The sequence below is a fragment of the Lipophrys pholis genome, assembly GCF_963383615.2.
Source record: "Lipophrys pholis genome assembly, chromosome: 17".
In the NCBI taxonomy this organism is placed as follows: Eukaryota; Metazoa; Chordata; class Actinopteri; order Blenniiformes; family Blenniidae; genus Lipophrys; species Lipophrys pholis.
In genome coordinates this window covers 285,001-307,619 of record NC_137643.1, presented here as the reverse complement: position 1 = coordinate 307,619, position 22,619 = coordinate 285,001, and the positions used below count along the sequence as shown (strand labels likewise).

At 47.7% G+C, this 22,619-nt stretch overlaps 1 protein-coding gene across 1 annotated transcript; it reads left to right on the top strand.

The window, feature by feature from the left end:
- Positions 1–3,120: 3,120 nt before the first annotated feature.
- Positions 3,121–22,242, top strand: LOC308122906 (uncharacterized protein; the record flags this gene model as incomplete). Its single annotated transcript, XM_080485071.1, has 9 exons — positions 3,121–3,383; positions 10,372–10,430; positions 11,990–12,007; positions 12,359–12,391; positions 13,568–13,603; positions 16,380–17,429; positions 17,622–17,669; positions 17,756–17,793; positions 22,020–22,242. 8 exons carry the CDS (start codon positions 3,121–3,123, stop codon positions 17,764–17,766), a joined length of 1,518 nt encoding a protein of 505 aa, XP_080341197.1. The 3' UTR covers positions 17,767–17,793; positions 22,020–22,242.
- Positions 22,243–22,619: the final 377 nt, after the last annotated feature.

Here is a 22,619-nt window from a genome sequence, read left to right as displayed (position 1 = left end):
ACATTTGGTGTCTAAATTATGGAACGGCTATGCGGGGGTGGCGCGGGGGGGGGGGGGGGGGGGGTAACCGATATTGTTCCATTTTCATATTTACAGCTTTGAAACACTATCGGAAATCAAGCTGCAGTTCTTGTACCTACTGGTAGGAGGCGACGGTGAGTCCAGAGACTGTTCCATAGCTGCAGAGGAAAAAACAACCTTTTCACACTACAAAGGATTGATTTACTAAACTGGACTTTTAATGATAGTGATAATTGTGCACAAGCATCATGAATAAGTGAAGGTTTTCATTGAAATGTTCCCCACATGGTCTTCAGTTTGTAGAGGAGGTTTTTAGTTTCTCTAAAAAAGACATATATACCAGTAAATAGACCGGTGGAGAGATCACTGACAGATAGTATAAGGCAGTGATTCTCAACCGGGGGTATGCGGACCCCTAGTGGTCCGTGGTGTAATTGCAAGGGGGTGAAACTCAAACATCTCTTAATAAAAGATCCTATGACAGGGTCCTCAGTAGGCGGAGCCTCCTGTCCGGCCCATTAGCTGCTCTACCTTGTTTGGACCTCATCCCACACCGAGCAGAGCTGACCTAATTATGTCACTGCTGCTCCACTCGGACGTCCACAGATTTCAGTTCCACCACCCTCCAAACCTCCGTCACCCAGCAGTGAGTCAGCATTAAGCTCAGGTAGCCGGAGAGCGGCTAAAACCAACGACTGGACGGAAAGAACCGGATTCCCAAACCGAAAAGGGGACTGCCTTCCAGTTTCTCTCTGCTCGCTTTACTTTTAGCTCCTATTGGCTCCTATTTTGCCATGGCTGGTCCTGACTAGTCATGGCTGGTCCTGACTAGTCATGGCTGGTCCTGACTAGTCATGGCTGCTCCTGACTAGTCATGGCTGGTCCTGTCTCATCATGGCTGGTCCTGACTAGTCATGGCTGGTCCTGACTAGTCATGGCTGGTCCTGTCTCATCATGGCTGGTCCTGACTAGTCATGGCTGCTCCTGACTAGTCATGGCTGGTCCTGTCTCATCATGGCTGGTCCTGACTAGTCATGGCTGGTCCTGACTAGTCATGGCTGGTCCTGTCTCATCATGGCTGGTCCTGACTAGTCATGGCTGGTCCTGACTAGTCATGGCTGCTCCTGACTAGTCATGGCTGGTCCTGTCTCATCATGGCTGGTCCTGACTAGTCATGGCTGGTCCTGTCTAGTCATGGCTGCTCCTGTCTAGTCATGGCTGGTCCTGTCTAGTCATGGCTGGTCCTGACTAGTCATGGCTGCTCCTGTCTAGTCATGGCTGGTCCTGTCTAGTCATGGCTGGTCCTGTCTAGTCATGGCTGGTCCTGACTAGTCATGGCTGCTCCTGACTAGTCATGGCTGGTCCTGACTAGTCATGGCTGCTCCTGTCTAGTCATGGCTGGTCCTGACTAGTCATGGCTGCTCCTGACTAGTCATGGCTGGTCCTGTCTCGTCATGGCTGCTCCTGACTAGTCATGGCTGGTCCTGTCTAGTCATGGCTTCCCCCTCCTCTCCTCCAACTGTCAGATGTTTAGCTCCACCTCCACCTCAGTTACTGACTCGGGGACCTGTGACCTGTAGCTTTATTGTAGCACTTGAGGCGAGGCTGAGTCAGCTTGAGGAACGTGTCCTCTCTGTCCAGCTTAGGGCTAGCCCTGTAGCTAGTAGCATGTAGCTAGTAGCTACAGGGCTAGTTTGTTGATGTGATTTAGAGCTTTACAAATAAAACTGAATTGAATTAAACTAAGAACCAAGCTGAGCTGCAGCATGAAGGAGCTTCAGCTGAACTCTGACTGGACTGAACAGGTTAGTTTATAGAACCGACCCATTCTTGATCTGCAGCAGACCAGAGCGGTCAGCAGAGTGGATCAGTACTTCAACTCTCTGCATGCAGCAGCTTTAATACCAACGAGCCTCCAAAGGCCCAAAGTCACAAAACAGAGAACATGAGGTGATACAAGCCCTCTGGGTCTACGCTCTGGGTCTACCCTCTGGGTCTACCCTCTGGGTCTACGCTCTGGGTCTACCCTCTGGGTCTACGCTCTGGGTCTACCCTCTGGGTCTACGCTCTGGGTCTACGCTCTGGGTCTACCCTCTGGGTCTACGCTCTGGGTCTACCCTCTGGGTCTACGCTCTGGGTCTACGCTCTGGGTCTACCCTCTGGGTCTACGCTCTGAGTCTACGCTCTGGGTCTACGCTCTGGGTCTATGCTCTGGGTCTACCCTCTGGGTCTACGCTCTGGGTCTACGCTCTGAGTCTACCCTCTGGGTCTACCCTCTGGGTCTACGCTCTGGGTCTACGCTCTGGGTCTACCCTCTGGGTCTACGCTCTGGGTCTACGCTCTGGGTCTACCCTCTGGGTCTACGCTCTGAGTCTACCCTCTGGGTCTACCCTCTGGGTCTACGCTCTGGGTCTATGCTCTGGGTCTACCCTCTGGGTCTACGCTCTGGGTCTACGCTCTGGGTCTACCCTCTGGGTCTACGCTCTGGGTCTACGCTCTGAGTCTACCCTCTGGGTCTACCCTCTGGGTCTACGCTCTGGGTCTACCCTCTGTCAGCATTGGTACAAGAGAGCAGCAGCAGCATCGCTGCTCTCTTGGTCAAAGCTGAAGAACCTTCTGCTGATGCTGAGGTCATTAAAACAATAATTCATCTGTTGGATGAAGTCAGGAGGAGAAAAGACAGGAACCGGTAGAGGAGCTGTTAAAGGAGCGTTCACACACAGAACCACCACAAGTTTGTCAGGAACCTCAGTTCCTGACCAGGATCAGCATTTTGAGCTGGATTCCAGGATTCAGGGTGGAGGCGTCACTCCGTCACCATCAGTCCCACCTTTTATCCTGAGCTACAAGTAAGAGCAGGAAACATGGAGGATCACCACCAGTCGTTACGCACCGTCAGCATTATTGTTCCACCGTGTTACGAGTTAATGAGTAAAGCTGCTCTGCAGCAGGCTGCTCTGGCCATCGCTCATCATCACTTTCATTAATCTGTCAGGAATGTGCTGAATCGGGAGAATTTGTTCTATTCAGTTGTGGGTTCTGCTGTGAGAGACGTGGGCAGCCGCCCAGGGCTCAATCTGTGAAGGGGACCCAGAGGACATGAGAACCACCTCTCAGGTGTGTCTGGTGGAGGCGGGTGTTCCACCGGGGGGGACACAGGTGGAGGCGGGTGTTCCACCGGGGGGGACACAGGTGGAGGTGGGTGTTACACCGGGGGGGACACAGGTGGAGGTGGGTGTTCCACCGGGGGGGACACAGGTGGAGGCGGGTGTTCCACCGGGGGGGACACAGGTGGAGGCGGGTGTTACACTGGGGGGGACACAGGTGGAGGTGGGTGTTACACCGGGGGGGACACAGGCCAGGTCAGCAACTGGGTATAAAAACATATGACTCCACCCCCCCAGTTCTTCTCCCAGCAGCTACTGAACAGTGGACACACTCCAGAGCGCTCAGCATTCAGAGAACCTCCATGGAGTTGATCAGAGAGGAGGATGCTGCAGGGAGCGAATGCTGACACTCTGTAGAACACATCACTACTAATCCACAACTAATTAGACATGTCTTTATGTTCATTCTAACCCTCATACTATCAGGAATAGAATGAACATAAAGACATTTCTAAGTAGACTTCTAATTGACTGTCACTGTGTGGCCGCCATATTGGATGAGGCCACACGGTGGAGCAGTGGTTAGCTCTCTCGCCTCACAACATGAAGGTTGTAAGTTGAAATACAGGGTGGAGCTTGTATGCCCTCTGTGTGTGTGTGTGTGTGTGTGTGTGTGTGTGTGTGTGTGTGTGTGTGTGTGTGTGTGTGTGTGTGTGTGTGTGTGTGTGTGTGTGTGTTTCCTCCACAGGCCAAAACAACATGCAGTGGGGTCCCTGAACAAGACCCTCGGCCCCCCATCTCTCCAGGACACACTTGTAAAAAGGAATATTAATGTCAGTGTGGTTCTCCTGGCTAAATAAAGGCTAAATAAAGGCTAAATAAAGGCTAAATAAAGGCTAAATACAAACTAAAATAAAAAAGACCTCCAGCCCAGTCACCTCTCTGAATTGAGGCTTTTACAGTTCAGATTATAATCGTGATGGGATTTACTCACTCTGTGAACTGGAGTGTTTGATTTTGTTGAAGTACTATAGCAGAGCTAATGTGTTGTGCAGTAGCAGTGTGCAGACAGCAGGTGGCAGTATGACGCTGTGTCTGTCTGCAGCAGAGGTCTTCAGCCTTTATGACCACAGGAGACCTTGAGTGATTTTCTTACCTGGAGCCCAGAACACCTTGAACCTTGAAAAGGAGCTCGACACAGATTCTAAGGTTTGGATTTGAAACGCATGAAGAAACTGTCTGGTTTGAATCGAGGAAGTTTTTATTCCAGTTCATGATGGGAACATTTTGTTCCTCTCAGCTGTTTATCATTTTAATGGCTTCACCTTGTTTCCCAGCATCTTTCAGACAATTTGGACATTATAGAAAATAATAGAATAGAAATACTTTAATACTTTATAATTCATTTTCTCCAAACAGAATAAATAGAAAGTTTCTTAATCTTTGTTTTCCTCTACAAATTCTAGTCAGGAGTATTTATTACTTTCATTTTCATTGTTCCTTTTTAAAAACAATAATACATTTTGATCAGATTAAAAACCTTTTTCACCCAAGAAATTAAAATCATTTAGAAAATGACTCTAATGTGTGAATAAAATAAAAACATTTTTTGAGGAAGAACTCTGTGAAAGATCCAGGGAGCCACACGAGGCTCCAGAGCGGCAGGTTTCAGACTCCAGAGGTCTGTAGTACGACTCTAGGTTTTCTGTCATCCAGCTAACTTCAGGATTAACTCTGGTTTTCTCTTATCTAGGTAACTTCAGGATTAACTCTGGTTTACTCTTATCTAGGTAACTTCAGGATTAACTCTGGTTTTCTATAATCCAGGTAACTTCAGGATTAACTCTGGTTTACTCTTATCTAGGTAACTTCAGGATTAACTCTGGTTTTCTCTTATCTAGGTAACTTCAGGATTAACTCTGGTTTTCTCTTATCCAGCTAACTTCAGGATTAACTCTGGTTTTCTCTTATCTAGGTAACTTCAGGATTAACTCTGGTTTACTCTTATCTAGGTAACTTCAGGATTAACTCTGGTTTTCTCTTATCTAGGTAACTTCAGGATTAACTCTGGTTTACTCTTATCGAGGTAACTTCAGGATTAACTCTGGTTTTCTCTTATCTAGGTAACTTCAGGATTAACTCTGGTTTACTCTTATCTAGGTAACTTCAGGATTAACTCTGGTTTTCTCTTATCTAGGTAACTTCAGGATTAACTCTGGTTTACTCTTATCTAGGTAACTTCAGGATTAACTCTGGTTTTCTCTTATCCAGCTAACTTCAGGATTAACTCTGGTTTTCTCTTATCTAGGTAACTTCAGGATTAACTCTGGTTTACTCTTATCTAGGTAACTTCAGGATTAACTCTGGTTTTCTCTTATCTAGGTAACTTCAGGATTAACTCTGGTTTACTCTTATCGAGGTAACTTCAGGATTAACTCTGGTTTTCTCTTATCTAGGTAACTTCAGGATTAACTCTGGTTTACTCTTATCTAGGTAACTTCAGGATTAACTCTGGTTTTCTCTTATCTAGGTAACTTCAGGATTAACTCTGGTTTACTCTTATCTAGGTAACTTCAGGATTAACTCTGGTTTTCTCTTATCTAGGTAACTTCAGGATTAACTCAGGTTTTCTATAATCCAGATAACTTCAGGATTAACTCAGGTTTTCTCTTATCCAGATAACTTCAGGATTAACTCAGGTTTTCTCTTATCCAGGTAACTTCAGGATTAACTCTGGTTTTCTCTTATCCAGATAACTTCAGGATTAACTCAGGTTTTCCGTACTACGACGCTCGCTCACTTCTCACCAGGATAAATCACCTGGTAACTTAGACTGAATGTCTAACCTGCTCCGGAGCAGGTTATGTTCTGGATAAGATCACAGTGAGTGTAAAGCTCCGCCTCCTGACCAATCAGATCTCTTGGAAAATGCCCCGCCCATTCTTAAATGATGGTGATTGGTGGGCAGGTTCAGCTCTGAGCTGCAGCAGAGAGGAGAGGAGAACGTATCTAGAACAATCTTTTTGACAGAACCCAATAAATCCTGGTCACTGAGGCTCTGAAGGAGGTTCTGGTTCTGGTTCTGGTTCTGGTTCTGGTTCTGGTTCTGGTTCTGGTTCTGGTTCTGGTTCTTGACTTGTTCCAGGTCTGTTTGGCTCCAGGAGGGTTGATCTGGAATAATGATCTTAATAATAATGCTGACGCTGACAGAACTGCAGAACCATGAATTAATGGAAGCAGAACTTCTCCTGTCGTCACGGTGATGAATTAATATTCCAACAGGAACCACACTCACACGGAGGAACCTCCTCCTTAGAACCTCCGCCTCAGAACCTCCACCTCAGAACCTCCGCCTCAGAACCTCCGCCTCAGAACCTTCTCCTCAGAACCTCCTCCTCAGAACCTCCGCCTCAGAACCTCCACCTCAGAACCTCCTCCTCAGAACCTCCTCCTCAGAACCTCCTCTTCAGAACCAGTGGAGGTAAAATGTAAAGTAAAAGCAGAGCAGTGAGGAAGCTCTGCCTGGAACCGTTCTGCTGGAATAAAGTGAAAGTGACTCCGGTTCTATTGTCCCATGAATTAATCTGCTCTAATCTCACCAAGTCAGGATTAACTAGTCAGGAAGGTTCTGGTTCTGGCTGCAGCAGCAGTGTTGCTTTGAGCTGCTGGATGGGTTGGAATTCTTCATAATCTCAGAGATTAACTGCTCCTCTATGGTAGAGTCAGCTGCTCTGCAGGGTTTCTCCCTCTGTGATTGGTCACACGCTGCAAGCTCCGCCCCTTTCAGGTGAACGCGCATTCTATGTGTGTGTTTGTGTCAGTCAGTCTGTCTTCTCGTGTGTGTGTGTGTGTGTGTGTGTGTGTGTGTGTGTGTGTGTGTGTGTGTGTGTGTGTGTGTGTGTGTGTGTGTGTGTGTGTGTGTGTGTGTGTGTGAGCAGTGTTTTCCAGAGAAACAAAGTGTTCTTGTTTGCAGAGTTTTTTTCTTAAAGTGTCACAAAGACTTGAAAATAAATCAGAGAGACAAACTTGTTTGTCGACCTCGTTTTAACAGCCCCGGCTCTGTTGCCCCAGAGAGAACAACCCCCCCCCACACACACACTTCATCTGCCCTTTGGTGTGTGTGGGGCGGGCAGTGGGGCGGGCAGTGGGGCGGGCAGTGGGGCGGGCAGTGGGGCTTTTACAAGTTCATCAAAGAAATAAATTCAATCAGTAAATGAATGAACAGGAACAGAACCAGAATCCAGCCGGTCCGTCTGTTTCCTCTCATTGTTCATGTTTCTAGTGAAATGAGATGTTTTCACTTTTCACGCTGTGTAAACGGAGGCCACAGTGTCCTTGAGCAAGGCACTAAACACCAAATATCTCTGGGTTCGTTCAGTGGAATGACAAAAGATTTGAGAGTGAACATGAAGTTCAACCGCCGTGTTGTCGGAGAGTGAGAAGAGAGTGAGAAGAGAGTGAAGGTGGAGAGGAGTGACGACATGACAGTGTGAACATCAGAGTGTGTGTGAGTGTCGTGAACTCAGTGTGATGAAGTGGTGAAGTGGAGTGACAGCATGGAGCTCAGAGACCACAAACCTGCTCCGTCACATTGCTCCATCAAACACGTCACAGTAACATCTCAAACCTTCAGAACAAGTTTGACTGAAAACACACACACACACACACACACACACACACACACACACACACACACACACACACACAGGGGTTTGTGTGTGTGTCGGTTCAGATTCGTCAGCATATTGATTTACAGTCACGTTACAAAACAATGATTCATTTTGATTTATCTATTTATTTATCTATATATCTTTCACTTCATTAAGAGAGGAGGAGGAGAGGAAGGAGGAGAGAGACAGAGGAGGAGGAGGAAGAAGGAGGAGGAGGGAGGAGGAGGAGGAGGAGGAGGGAGGAGGGAGGAGGAGGAGGAAGGAGGAGGAGGAGGGAGGAGGGAGGAGGAAGAAGGAGGAGGAGGAAGAAGGAGGAGGAGGGAGGAGGAGGAGGAGGAGGAAGGAGGGAGGAGGAGGAGGAAGGAGGAGGAGGAGGGAGGAGGGAGGAGGAAGAAGGAGGAGGAGGAAGAAGGAGGAGGAGGGAGGAGGGAGGAGGAAGAAGGAGGAGGAGGAAGAAGGAGGAGGAGGGAGGAGGAGGAGGAGGAGGAAGGAGGAGAGAGACAGAGGAGGAGGAGGAGGAGGAGGAAGAAGGAGGAGGAGGGAGGAGGAGGAGGAGGAGGAAGGAGGAGGAGGAGGGAGGAGGAAGAAGGAGGAGGAGGGAGGAAGAAGGAGGAGGAGGGAGGAGGAGGAGGAGGAGGAGGGAGGAGGAGGGAGGAGGAGGAGGGAGGAGGAGGAGGAGGAGGAGGAGTCACAGTGTCAGTATAAAAGCCGAAGCATCTTTGTGATTTTCAGAAAAAACTTTGAAGCTTGAAATCCGAACAAAATGTTTCAGAGGTGAGTCGTTGTTGTTGTTGTTGTTGTTGTTTTTTTTACTTCTTTCACTTAATTTATTACCTGAACTTTATTTTATTTCATTCCACTTCTTACTTTATTTGATCGTTTTATATTTTTATCCACTCAAGTTCTCTTTTATTTAGGACATTTTGAATGTGTACTTTGAACTTTATTGTCCGTTAACATTATTTCCTGTTGATCCTCCTGAACTTTCTGTGTTAGAATGAAGCTGCTGTTTGTTTCTGTCTCTGCTGCGTCTCATCGGCCGTCTGAACACACTCTTTGTTACTGAGGAGCAAATACAAAGAAAGCCTGTGTGCAGCCAGAGAGCAGCTCTCACCTGCATTCACCACTTCATCTCACTGCATTCACCACTTCGTCTCACTGCATTCACCACTTCATCACACCTTCATTCACCACTTCATCTCACTGCATTCACCACTTCATCTCACCTTCACTCACCACTTCATCACACCTTCATTCACCACTTCATCTCACTGCATTCACCACTTCATCTCACCACTTCATCTCACCTTCACTCACCACTTCATCTCACCGCATTCACCACTTCATCTCACCACTTCATCTCACCTTCACTCACCACTTCATCTCACTGCACTCACCACTTCATCTCACTGCATCTCACTGCATTCACCACATCATCTCACCGCATCTCACTGCATTCACCACTTCATCTCACTGCACTCGCCACTTCATCTCACTGCATTTACCACTTCATCTCACTGCATTCACCACTTCATCCCACTGCATTCACCACTTCATCTCACTGCACACACCACTTCATCTCACTGCATTCACCACTTCATCTCACTGCATTCACCACTTCATCTCACTGCACACACCACTTCATCTCACTGCATTCACCACTTCATCTCACTGCACTCACCACTTCATCTCACTGCATTCACCACTTCACCTCACTGCACTCACCACTTCATCTCACTGCATTCACCACTTCATCTCACTGCATTCACCACTTCATCTCACTGCACTCACCACTTCATCTCACCTGCATTCACCATTTCATTAAAACTGCACTCACCACTTCATCTCACTCCATTCACCACTTCATCTCACTGCACTCACTACTTCATCTCACTGCATTCACCACTTCATCTCACTGCATTCACCACTTCATCTCACTGCACTCACCACTTCATCTCACTGCACTCACCACTTCATCTCACCTGCATTCACCATTTCATTAAAACTGCACTCACCACTTCATCTCACTCCATTCACCACTTCATCTCACTGCACTCACTACTTCATCTCACTGCATTCACCACTTCATCTCACTGCATTCACCACTTCATCTCACTGCACTCACCACTTCATCTCACTGCATTCACCAATTCATCTCATTGCACTCACCACTTCATCTCACTGCACTCACCACTTCATCTCACTGCATTCACCACTTCATCTCACTGCACTCACCACTTCATCTCACTGCATTCACCACTTCATCTCACTGCACTCACCACTTCATCTCACTGCATTCACCACTTCATCTCACTGCACTCACCACTCACCACTTCATCTCACTGCATTCACCACTTCATCTCACTGCACTCACCAATTCATCTCACTGCATTCACCAATTCATCTCACTGCACTCACCACTTCATCTCACTGCACTCACCACTTCATCTCACTGCATTCACCACTTCATCTCACTGCATTCACCAATTCATCTCACTGCATTCACCACTTCATCTCACTGCATTCACCACTTCATCTCACTGCATTCACAGTTTTGTGTTTGTGTCTTGCAGGTGTGTTTTATTCCTGCTTGTTTTCATCACTGCAGTTTGTTTGGCAGCTCCAGTTGCTGGTAGGTTATTTCTTACTGATGACATCATCACGTTTGGCTGATTGCGTCATTGTGTCCGCTGATTGATGATGCCACCGTGTGTCTTACTATTCATGTCATAAACAGAGGGGAGAGAGGGGGAGAGAGAGGGAGGGGGGGTGGAGAGAGGGGGAGAGAGAGGGAGGGGGGGTGGAGAGAGGGGAGAGAGAGAGGGAGTGGGGGTGGAGAGAGGGGGAGAGAGAGGGAGGGGGGGGTGGAGAGAGGGGAGAGAGAGGGGAGAGAGGGAGAGAGAGAGGGAGGGGGGGTGGAGAGAGGGGGAGAGAGAGGGAGGGGGGGTGGAGAGAGGGGAGAGAGAGGGGAGAGAGGGAGAGAGAGAGGGAGTGGGGTCGAGAGGGGGAGAGAGAGGGGAGAGAGAGGGAGGGGGGGTGGAGAGAGGGAGAGAGAGAGGGGAGAGAGAGGGAGGGGGGTGGAGAGAGGGGAGAGAGAGAGGGAGTGGGGTCGAGAGGGGGAGAGAGAGGGGGAGAGAGAGGGGAGAGAGGGAGAGAGAGAGGGAGTGGGGTCGAGAGGGGGAGAGAGAGGGGAGAGAGAGGGAGGGGGGGTGGAGAGAGGGAGAGAGAGAGGGGAGAGAGAGGGAGGGGGGTGGAGAGAGGGGAGAGAGAGAGGGAGTGGGGTCGAGAGGGGGAGAGAGAGGGGAGAGAGAGGGAGGGGGGGTGGAGAGAGGGAGAGAGAGAGGGGAGAGAGAGGGGAGAGAGAGGAGAGAGAGAGAGAGAGAGGGAGACAGAGGGGAGAGAGAGGGAGTGGGGTCGAGAGGGGGAGAGAGAGGGGAGAGAGAGGGAGACAGAGGGGAGAGAGAGGGGGAGAGAGAGGGAGTGGGGTCGAGAGGGGGAGAGAGAGGGGGGAGAGAGAGGGGAGAGAGGGAGAGAGAGGGAGACAGAGGGGAGAGAGAGGGAGTGGGGTCGAGAGGGGGAGAGAGAGGGGAGAGAGAGGGAGACAGAGGGGAGAGAGAGGGGGAGAGAGAGGGAGTGGGGTCGAGAGGGGGAGAGAGAGGGGAGAGAGGGAGAGAGAGAGGGAGACAGAGGGGAGAGAGAGAGGGCTGTTCGGGCTCAGCAGCAGGGTGTGTGGGGTGTGAATTTGGAGGAGGGCGGAGCTCCAGAGGAGGGCGGAGCTCCAGAGGAGGGCGGAGCTCCAGAGGAGGGAGGAGCTCCAGAGGAGGGCGGAGCTCCAGAAGAGGGAGGAGCTCCAGAGTTGAGGTCCCAGGCCCGCAGGCTATGTGTCTGAGACGATGAGCCTCCAACGGGCCCAGGAGAGGGTGTGGGGGGGCCCAGAGACGGATCCACAGCATGAAGCCTGTTAACCCTTTAAAGTCCATATATGAGCCGCGTCACTGTATAAGCTGCAGGGAGTTAAGGTAGTTCTGTACTTTGTAAAGAAATCAGTATTTGTTATTATTAACTTGATGATGCTTCAGTGTTTTTGTTGTTGTAGTTTGCCTTGTGGTTGTTGTGTTGATCCGGTTCATGTTGGTACTGTTGCTGTTGTTCTTGGACCAACAGTCACTCTTCTCTGTTCTTGTGTTGCAGATTCTACAACCGACGATGGTAAAGCTCCCTCCTCTTCATCAAATCATGAACTGTCAGTGTGTAGCAGGAGAACCAGTCCTCTGGGATGAATAAAGCTTTTCCTATTTGATTCTATTCTTCTATCACAGTGGTGGTAGCAGGTACTGCAAGTACTGCAGCTACTGCAGCTACTGCAAGTACTGCAGGTACTGCAGCTACTGCAGCTACTGCAGCTATTGCAAGTACTGCAGCTACTGCAGCTACTGCAGCTACTGCAAGTACTGCAGCTACTGCAGCTACTGCAGGTACTGCAGGTACTGCAGGTACTGCAGGTACTGCAGGCTTCTCCATGTTGTACTGAGCTCAATGTGTCTCTTTCTTCTGTAACAGAAACCATCGCTTTGGTTGGGATGCACCTCGGGGGTAACACACACACACACACACACACACACACACACACACACACACACACACACACACACACACACACACACACACACACACACACACACACACCATATTGACTGACCCGTTTACGTGACGTATCAAGTGAAAATGAATCATTCTTGTGTTTTTGTTTCACGCTGTTTCTCCGTTTCCACGTGAACAGAGGAAAACAATGTAGTTAGCATGTTGGGCTACTAGTGAGCGCTCTTTGTTTTTGTAATGAAACCACACACATAGTTCTTATTATTCATCTACTGAGCATGTGCAGAACAGCTAGTCACTACTGCCGTGGTGCACAGTTACAGCATTTCCTCCGTGTACAGGAGGCAGAACACCAGCGTTTTCAGAAAGTTGCTTTTTCTCCCTGTTTCCTTGGAGATTTTCAGAAAATTCCACTCTGAGAGCCATTTTCAACACGTTGTGTTTTCAGTGGCTCTGAGCACCGTTGTCGTGGAAACGGAATCCCAAAATGCTTTGAAAGTTTAAAATTCTCACTGAACCAAGGTTGTAAACGTCATGTATATGGGGCGTGAGTCTTACCCCGGTGAGTCGCCATGGTAACGAGGTGACTGAGCGTTAACATGGTCGCTGTCTCTGTTACCACGGTCACCCACCGTTACCAAGGTGATTAGCTCTTATCAAGTGACTGACTATATTCACATTGGTGTTTGACTCTGTTGCCATGGTAACTTACAGTGACCTAGGTGACTCCCTGTTGCTATGGCAACTCACTGTGATACAATGACTGACTTTTACTTGGTGATTGACATGCTGTTAGAATATTGACAGGCTGGTAACTGACCATTACCATACTGAACTGATTGTTACTATGGTAACTAACTGTTACCATACTGAACTGATTGTTACTATGGTAACTGAATGTTACATTGAACTGACTGTTACCACGGTAACTAACTGTTACCATACTGAACTGACTGTTACCACGGTAACTGAATGTTATCATATTGGCTGACCCTGTTAGAATTGTCAGCAGACTAACAGACGATTAGCAGAACATTGTACTTTGTTACAATGTGATTGTCATGTGACTGACTCATTCTGTCACCATGGTGACCATCTCACCACGTTAATGACTTCGGGGACTGAATCTGACGAAAAGGTTCTTAACATCACTCAAATGTTTTTGTTCAGGTGAAATTACAGAGGAGCCTGTAACATCGCTGCCAGGTAATTACACACGACACAAGACATTTACACAATGAACAACATTTTAACACGTTACAAACAAAAGAGACAAACAAGACCTACACATTACACAACAAACAGTAAACGATATACTACATGTTACTCACATACACACTGCACATCACATACAAACTGAATATACACATTACAAATGTACAAAATACTAACACCATATTTGGAGAATCAGAACAAAGTTTCCTCCATTACGTCATGACTCCCAGTCCATATTCTCCTGGGCACTTTTATTTTGACAGTCAGAGTAATGACAATCCAACTTGGTGGTTTTATTTTGACAGTCAGCATAATGACAATCCAACTTGGTGGTTTTATTTTGACAGTCAGCATAATGACAATCCAACTTGGTGGTTTTATTTTGACAGTCAGCGTAATGACAATCCAACTTGGTGGTTTTATTTTGACAGTCAGCGTAATGACAATCCAACTTGGTGGTTTTATTTTGACAGTCAGCATAATGACAATCCAACTTGGTGGTTTTATTTTGACAGTCAGCATAATGACAATCCAACTTGGTGGTTTTATTTTGACAGTCAGCGTAATGACAATCCAACTTGGTGGTTTTATTTTGACAGTCAGCATAATGACAATCCAACTTGGTGGTTTTATTTTGACAGTCAGCGTAATGACAATCCAACTTGGTGGTTTTATTTTGACAGTCAGCATAATGACAATCCAACTTGGTGGTTTTATTTTGACAGTCAGCGTAATGACAATCCAACTTGGTGGTTTTATTTTGACAGTCAGCATAATGACAATCCAACTTGGTGGTTTTATTTTGACAGTCAGCGTAATGACAATCCAACTTGGTGGTTTTATTTTGACAGTCAGCATAATGACAATCCAACCTGGTGGTTTTATTTTGACAGTCAGCATAATGACAATCCAACTTGGTGGTTTTATTTTGACAGCGTAATGACAATCCAACTTGGTGGTTTTATTTTGACAGTCAGCATAATGACAATCCAACTTGGTGAGACCCACTAGAATGTCGGTGTTCTCCCGTTGTTCATGTTTGGAGCAGATCGTGCTCTGATACATGTGTGATATATTACAAAAACAAACAACAGCACCCACTAGTGGACCAACACGCTAACTACATCTACACTTTCACCTTTTGTGCCATTTCCAGGGAATTGACAAATTGTCCCATTTTGTAGTAATGGTGCAATATGTAATCTAACGTATTACATTTTCAACGCATTATGTAATAACACTGCATTTTGGAATCATTAGTTACTCATGCAGTGGTTGTTCCAAACAGCCGGATAAAAGACAAAGCCCTCAGAGCCGATTACTGGTTTCATTTCTTCAAGAAAAAAGAACTGGCTGGTGGAAATACTGATTGGGTTGGAACTTTAAGAATCTAGCAGCTATAAAGGAACGTGATCTAAAAAGTTCCACCTGATTTAGAGTTCTGCATTCTGACATCACTATGTTGGCAAGACATGAGAATAATGGTAATTATTTTCTCATTATTAAACAAAGACCCATGTATACAAATAAAGGGCAAAGAGAAGTACCTAATGCACCATGTTATTACATTTTCTTAAAAAAGTGGAACACCCACATTTTGTAATAACTGTTGTAACAAGTTATTACAAAGTTTGTTAGAAAATGCATTTAAGAATTATATTAGAAAAATACAGGAGATTATTACATAATGCGGTGGAACCAGGTGGTTGTGTAAACGCGACCTTACTGCTGCTGCTCATTCTTCCCATTCATGCTGCTGTTGCAAATACTGCTAGTAATTCTACTGTTAATGCTAACGCTGCTGTTCGAGTTAGCATTGCGCTTCCTGCTAATGCTGAAGTTGCTGCGGATGCTCATCTTGCTGTTCCTGCTATTTTGATGCTAAAGCTGCTCTCATTGCTAAAGCTTTTGATCCTGCTAATGCTACTGCTAACTGGTAGACAGTCGCGAGGTTGAAGCCTTGTGCACAGGACAACACTGTTTCATGTTACCATCGTTCATCCAGTAATCCACAGGACAACACTGTTTCATGTTACCATCGTTCATCCAGTAATCCACAGGACAACACTGTTTCATGTTACCATCGTTCATCCAGTAATCCACAGGACAACACTGTTTCATGTTACCATCGTTCATCCAGTAATCCACAGGACAACACTGTTTCATGTTACCATCGTTCATCCAGTAATCCACAGGACAACACTGTTCCAGTAATCCACAGGACAACACTGTTCCAGTAATCCACACATCGCGACGTTTTAGGATCCTGAAACTGGGTTTATTTGAAAACGTGTTCCATTGTGGAGAAATTAGAAAAAGCCGCCTCAGCTTTGATGTGTGGACGACCAAGATGCACATTAGCTGAAAACGATGATGTCATGGCCCCACCTCTTGACCTATAACCCCGCCTCCCTCTCCGTGACATCACTTAACACCACCCTTGGCGACTCGCTGCTGCAGGTGGAGCTGCAGGTGGAGCTGCAGGTGGAGCTGCAGGTGGAGCTGCAGGAGCTGCTGATGCTCGTTGCTTTAAAAAGGACAGATGTAGATTTTTCCATTTCTCCGTCTCTCATGCTCCGTGTCTTCTCTGTTTTTGGAGTGTTTCTGTGTTCAGCACCACCTATTGGTCTGGCATATGTACTACATCCTTTTAAGTGGTTTTCATGGTGTTGCATGAATACAGATATTCCCAGAGTGGACAGGAAACCTTTTGAGAACGTCTGATGTGGATGAGGACTGAGTTTAATGTGGAACTGTTGATCCACAGAGACGGAGGAGTCTGCAGCCCAGCAGCCTGACAGCGTCTCGTCTTCCGTCTCCGACAGCGAACACAACCAAGACAACGAAGCCGAGACACTTCAGCCGGACCGCAGCGGACCAGAGGACTCTACGGACCATGAAGACGAGGAAGACTCCTCTGAGGTTCAAAAGGAGAACAAATTTACATTCATTGAAGTGGCTAAAGAGGACCGGAGCCCAGAGAGGGGAGTTGAAGCCAAAGAAGAAGATGAAGATGAAGATGGAGGCTTCACAGGAGAGCTCGGGGAGTCCAGTGAAAACGACAGCGCTCAGTCTGACGCTGACGCTGAGGAGTCCATCGTCACCGAAGAAGACGACTCCACTGAGGACAACAGTCAGTCTGAGGACAACTCCCAGGCTCAGACTGTGAATGAAGACGATCAGGAGGAAGAAGCTGACGACTCCAAAGGAGATGACAAAGAGTCTGAGGAGAACAAGGACGCTGACTCTGGTCCTGAAGCTGACGAGACTGTGATCACTGGAAGTGATGAGTCCAATGAGACGGAGACAGTCACAGAGCAGGAGGAGGACAAGCAGGAGCAGGAGGAGAAACAGGAGGAGCAGGAGGAGGAGCAGCAGGAACAGGAGGAGCAGCAGGAACAACAGGAGGAGCAGGAGGAGCAGCAGCAGGAACAGGAGGAGCAGCAGGAACAGGAGGAGGAGCAGCAGGAACAGGAGGGAGGTGGAAAAAGCGAAGCAGCTGATGGGAAGATGGAGGTAAAAGACCTGCCTGACTCAGAGGATGAAGATGAAATGGAAGTAAAGTCAGAGGCGATGGGGGAGACAGACGAAGCAGATGTGAGTGCAGAGAAGAGTATATCAGAAGGGGAGGATGTGGAGGAGGAGATACAGGAGGAGAAGGAGGAAGAGGTGAAAGCAGAGGAGGAGGAGAAGGAGGAAGAGGAGCCGGAGGAGTCGTGGCCTGAAGTTGTTGAGGTGAACAAGGAACAGTCTGAAAACAAATCATCAGACAAAGAGATCACCGAGCACACCGACACACCAGGAGACTCTTCTGAAGGTAACACACACACACACACACACACACACACACACACACACACACACACACACACACACACACACACACACACACACACACACACACACACACACACATACACACACACACACACACACACACACACACACACACACACACACACACACACACACTCGGTACTTCATTTGGGTTCTGTCTGTCTTGTTGCAGCGACACCTGTTGGTCAGCTGGATGACTCCGCCCCCTTTACCACCAATGGTAACCATCACACATTGAAAAAGACACGTCAGAGTTGATGACAGTCACTAAACTAACTCTTTTTAAAAACCAAAAATCTTTTCCAGTCCCGAGTTAGATGCTGGCTTTCCGACTGTCGACGCAGGTACGATCCGACTCTGCAGACCGGTCCCGTCTGGCTATGGGCCAGATGAGCGCTGGCGGTCCGTTTGCTCAGAATGAGCTTCAGGATGAGCAGCAGTGTGTTAGTATCTCTGACTGCTGGGATGAGAGGCTATTCTATTGGATTCAACTTTATTGACACAGCACTAATAACAACAGAGGCATCGAAGGCACTGAAAGAGAGAAAAACCACATGCAGAACCAGACTCAGAGGTGGAGAACCCTGCAGAACCAGACAGAACAGCCTACACAAGAGGGAGGGTGAATTATGACTTCATGTGGAGTAAGAAGGGAAGACGGCTCAGTGAATTCTGAACCTGTGGCAGCCTGAAAGAAAACACTCCATTAACCTCCATTGTTCTGCACATGAGACACAAATGTACTGATCCATGGAACCAGACGATTCGGATCAACTTGTCTTGAAGCCATAAAAGCCTGGATGAGCTGTAAGTTTCTGATTGTGAACTTGGGCTCTGTTCACACGACAACACCTAAAGACCCCGCAGCTGCAGACACACTGACAATGGTGTAGTTAGTAAGCCGGGCCATGGGAGGGCGCTCCTGCTTGTTCTTGTAATGAAACCAAACAGACACGTGTACAGAGCAATATTCTAGAATACTGACCATACGTCATGAGTAACTACTTGCAGGGCGTCCTCGGAGGTGCAGATCTCCTCCACCATCTCTTGCCAAATGCATTATGGGTAATTTGTCTTCCCAAGCCTACACAGGTCCGGTGTCAATGCTTCCTCGACAAAGTGGGTGGAACCAGAACACATCCGGGTATTCCATGTGTACTCGGTGAGAAACGGCCTGAGAATTTCGCCAGTACTTGGTGTCCCACTGAGGGCGTTTCACGGGTACATGAGCACACAAGTATGGACAGTATGGACAGTATGGACAGCATGGACAGTATGGACAGTATGGACAGTATGGACAGTATGGACAGTATGGGTACTGGAGAACAGCCCGTGAGTTATACAACCACTGGGGCCACCATGTTTGTTTACTGGTGCAGGAGCAGAAGGAACTATTGACCATGAGGGGAGACACAGTAATAGCGCCCCCTAGCCTCCGGCCGTGGGAATTGCGCCCGTGAAAGAAAAGTTCCACCTTAGGAGCCGGTTTAAAAAGTGGATCTGAGCACCGGTGTCGTGTTAACGGACCCCCAAAAGTGAAGAAAGTTTTGTGGATCCACTTGTTTGTGTTGTCGTGTAAACAGGGCCTCAGATAAAACAGAAGTTGAGAGAGAAATGCAGAACCAGTGGAAGGTTTTACTTTGACCTTTGACCTCCAGTACCACTGTGAGGAACCTCCTCCATGAACCAGGTCTGCAGGACTGCTTTCTCCACCGTGTCTGCAGCCAGTGGATTTACTGAACGATGATCTGTTGTCTTGTTGCTCTCTGTCTCTTTGTCTCTCTGTCTCCCTGTCTCCCTGTCTCTCTGTCTCCCTGTCTCTCTGTCTCCCTGTATCCCTGTCTCTCTGTCTCCCTGTCTCTTTGTCTCTCTGTCTCCCTGTCTCCCTGTCTCTCTGTCTCTCTGTCTCCCTGTCTCTCTGTCTCTCTGTCTCCCTGTATCCCTGTCTCTCTGTCTCCCTGTCTCTCTGTCTCTCTTTCTCTCTGTCTCCCTGTATCCATGTCTCCCTGTATCCCTGTCTCTCTGTCTCCCTGTCTCTCTGTCTCTCTTTCTCTCTGTCTCCCTGTATCCATGTCTCCCTGTATCCCTGTCTCTCTGTCTCCCTGTCTCTCTGCCTCCCTGTCTCTCTGTCTCCCTGCCTCCCTGTCTCTCTGCCTCCCTGTCTCTCTGTCTCCCTGTCTCTCTGTCTCCCTGCCTCCCTGTCTCTCTGTCTCTCTGCCTCCCTGTCTCTCTGTCTCCCTGTCTCTATGTCTATATGTCTCTCTGTCTCCCTGTCTCTCTGTCTCTCTGCCTCCCTGTCGCTCTGTCTCCCTGTCTCTCTGCCTCCCTGTCTCTCTGCCTCCCTGTCTCTCTGTCTCTATGTCTCTCTGTCTCTCTGTCTCCCTGTCTCTCTGTCTCCCTGTATCCCTGTCTCTCTGTCTCCCTGTCTCTCTGCCTCCCTGTCTCTCTGTCTCCCTGCCTCCCTGTCTCTCTGCCTCCCTGTCTCTCTGTCTCCCTGTCTCCCTGTCTCTCTGTCTCTCTGTCTCCCTGTCTCTCTGTCTCCCTGCCTCCCTGTCTCTCTGTCTCTCTGCCTCCCTGTCTCTCTGTCTCCCTGTCTCTCTGTCTCCCTGCCTCCCTGTCTCTCTGCCTCCCTGTCTCTCTGCCTCCCTGTCTCTCTGTCTCTCTGTCTCCCTGTCTCTCTGTCTCCCTGCCTCCCTGTCTCTATGTCTCTATGTCTCTCTGTCTCTCTGTCTCCCTGTCTCTCTGTCTCCCTGTCTCTCTGTCTCCCTGTCTCTCTGCCTCCCTGTCTCTCTGTCTCTCTCACTTTCTTTCTTTCTTTCAATCCTCGAACCTCCAACCACCTCTGAGTCTGGTTCTGCAGGTTCCTTCATGTTAAAACTTGTTACTATAAATACAAATTGAAATGAATTGTTCTGGATTGGCAGATTGATCAGAATCATCTGGTTCCAGTGATCAATAGATTTGTGTATCATCTGCAGAACAATGAAGGTAATGGAGCATTTCCTGAAACTGTTCCTCCAGGAAGCAGATAGAATGTGAAGAGTAGAGGTTCTAAGACAGAACCCTGTGGAACTGCAGAGTCATTAACATGAAGGAAGTGGAACCTGTCTGATCAATCTGATTGGAAACAGTTTAGCCTTTAATATTGATGAATTGTTCCAGTTCCTCTAGGAGGAAGTTCTGATCAATAGTATCAATGCAGCTCTGAGATCTAACAGGACCAGAACAGGACCAGCATAGAGACCAGAACAGAGACCAACACTGAGACCAGAACAGACACCAGAACAGGACCAGAACAGGACCAGCATAGAGACCAGAACAGAGACCAACACTGAGACCAGAACAGAACAGACACCAGACCAGACACCAGCACAGGACCAGACCAGACACCAGCACAGGACCATAACAGAGACCATAACAGGACCAGCATAGAGACCAGAACAGAGACCAACACTGAGACCAGAACAGAACAGACACCAGACCAGACACCAGCACAGGACCAGACCAGACACCAGCACAGGACCATAACAGAGACCATAACAGGACCAGCATAGAGACCAGAACAGAGACCAACACTGAGACCAGAACAGAGACCAGCACAGGACCAGAACAGACACCAGAACAGGACCAGAACAGACACCAGAACAGGACCAGAACAGGACCAGAACAGACACCAGAACAGGACCAGAACAGACAACAGAACAGGACCAGAACAGGACCAGAACAGACACCAGAACAGGACCAGAACAGGACCAGAACAGAGACCAGAACAGGACCAGAACAGAGACCAGAACCTGAGCTCTGTCCTACCAACCAAAATTAAAATAGTAGAGATGCATCGATAATAGATAGAAAGATAAGAAAAAAGAAAGATAGATAATATAGAAAGTAAAAAAAGATATAAAGAAAAAAAAAAAAGACATCATCAGGTCCGAAAGTACAGACTCACACACCAGTGCTACATGCTACATGCTAAAGAGTTTCAGACTCACACACCAGCAGTGCTACATGCTACATGCTAAAGAGTTTCAGACTCACACACCAGCAATGCTACATGCTACATGCTAAAGAGTTTCAGACTCACACACCAGCAGTGCTACATGCTACATGCTAAAGAGTTTCAGACTCACACACCAGCAGTGCTACATGCTACATGCTAAAGAGTTTCAGACTCACACACCAGCAATGCTACATGCTACATGCTAAACATGATTAAAGTCTGATACTCTCATTACCAGCAGCTCAGTTCTTTGGTCTACGCTAGCATAGCGCTATGCTACTGCAGACTGTGAGGCTGTTGGAGGTGACGTAGCATTCGGTTCGCAGCAACACATAGCCTCTGCTTATTGTTTGTGTACAGAATATAAAGTAAGCTTTATGTCATTTAATAAATACTTGTATCGCTACTCAGTATGAGCCAGTATGTAAAGGTTCGTACTTGTTTAAAATAACGGTATCAGTGCATCAACATGTCGCCAGTATGAGTGCTAGCATTAGTAACTGTGGTGAGCATTAGCAGTAGCATTAATCCTGGCTGTTCCCAGGTTTTTCACTGTGGATTGTTTTGCAGAGCGGCGCCTCCTCGCCCTGGAGGGACAGCGGCGCCAGACGACAACGCATGAACGTGTGTAGTGTGACCCTCCGCCTGGAGTTTGTGCCTGATTGGCCGGGGGGTTTCCTGCCTTCCTGATTGGCTGTTTGCTCATTACGTCTGATTTCACCTCATTAATCAACAATTCAGCTGGAGAAACACTGTTCATGCTAAGATTCTAATAAAAACTGAACAAAGCCTCAGAGTCCTCCTGTCACTTTGATTTACACTCCTGAACTCCTGAACGGAAACATAACTCTGATTCTAAACATTTCATTATTCTGAGAGAGACAGAGACAGAGAGAGAGACAGAGAGAGAGAGAGAGACAGAGAGAGAGAGAGAGAGAGAGAGAGAGAGAGGAGGACAGAGACAGAGACAGAGACAGAGACAGAGAGAGACAGAGAGAGAGAGAGAGAGAGAGAGAGAGAGAGAGAGAGAGAGAGAGAGAGAGAGAGAGAGACAGAGACAGAGACAGAGAGAGACAGAGAGAGAGAGAGAGAGAGAGAGAGAGAGAGAGAGAGAGAGAGAGAGAGACAGAGAGAGAGACAGAGAGAGAGAGAGAGACAGAGAGAGAGAGA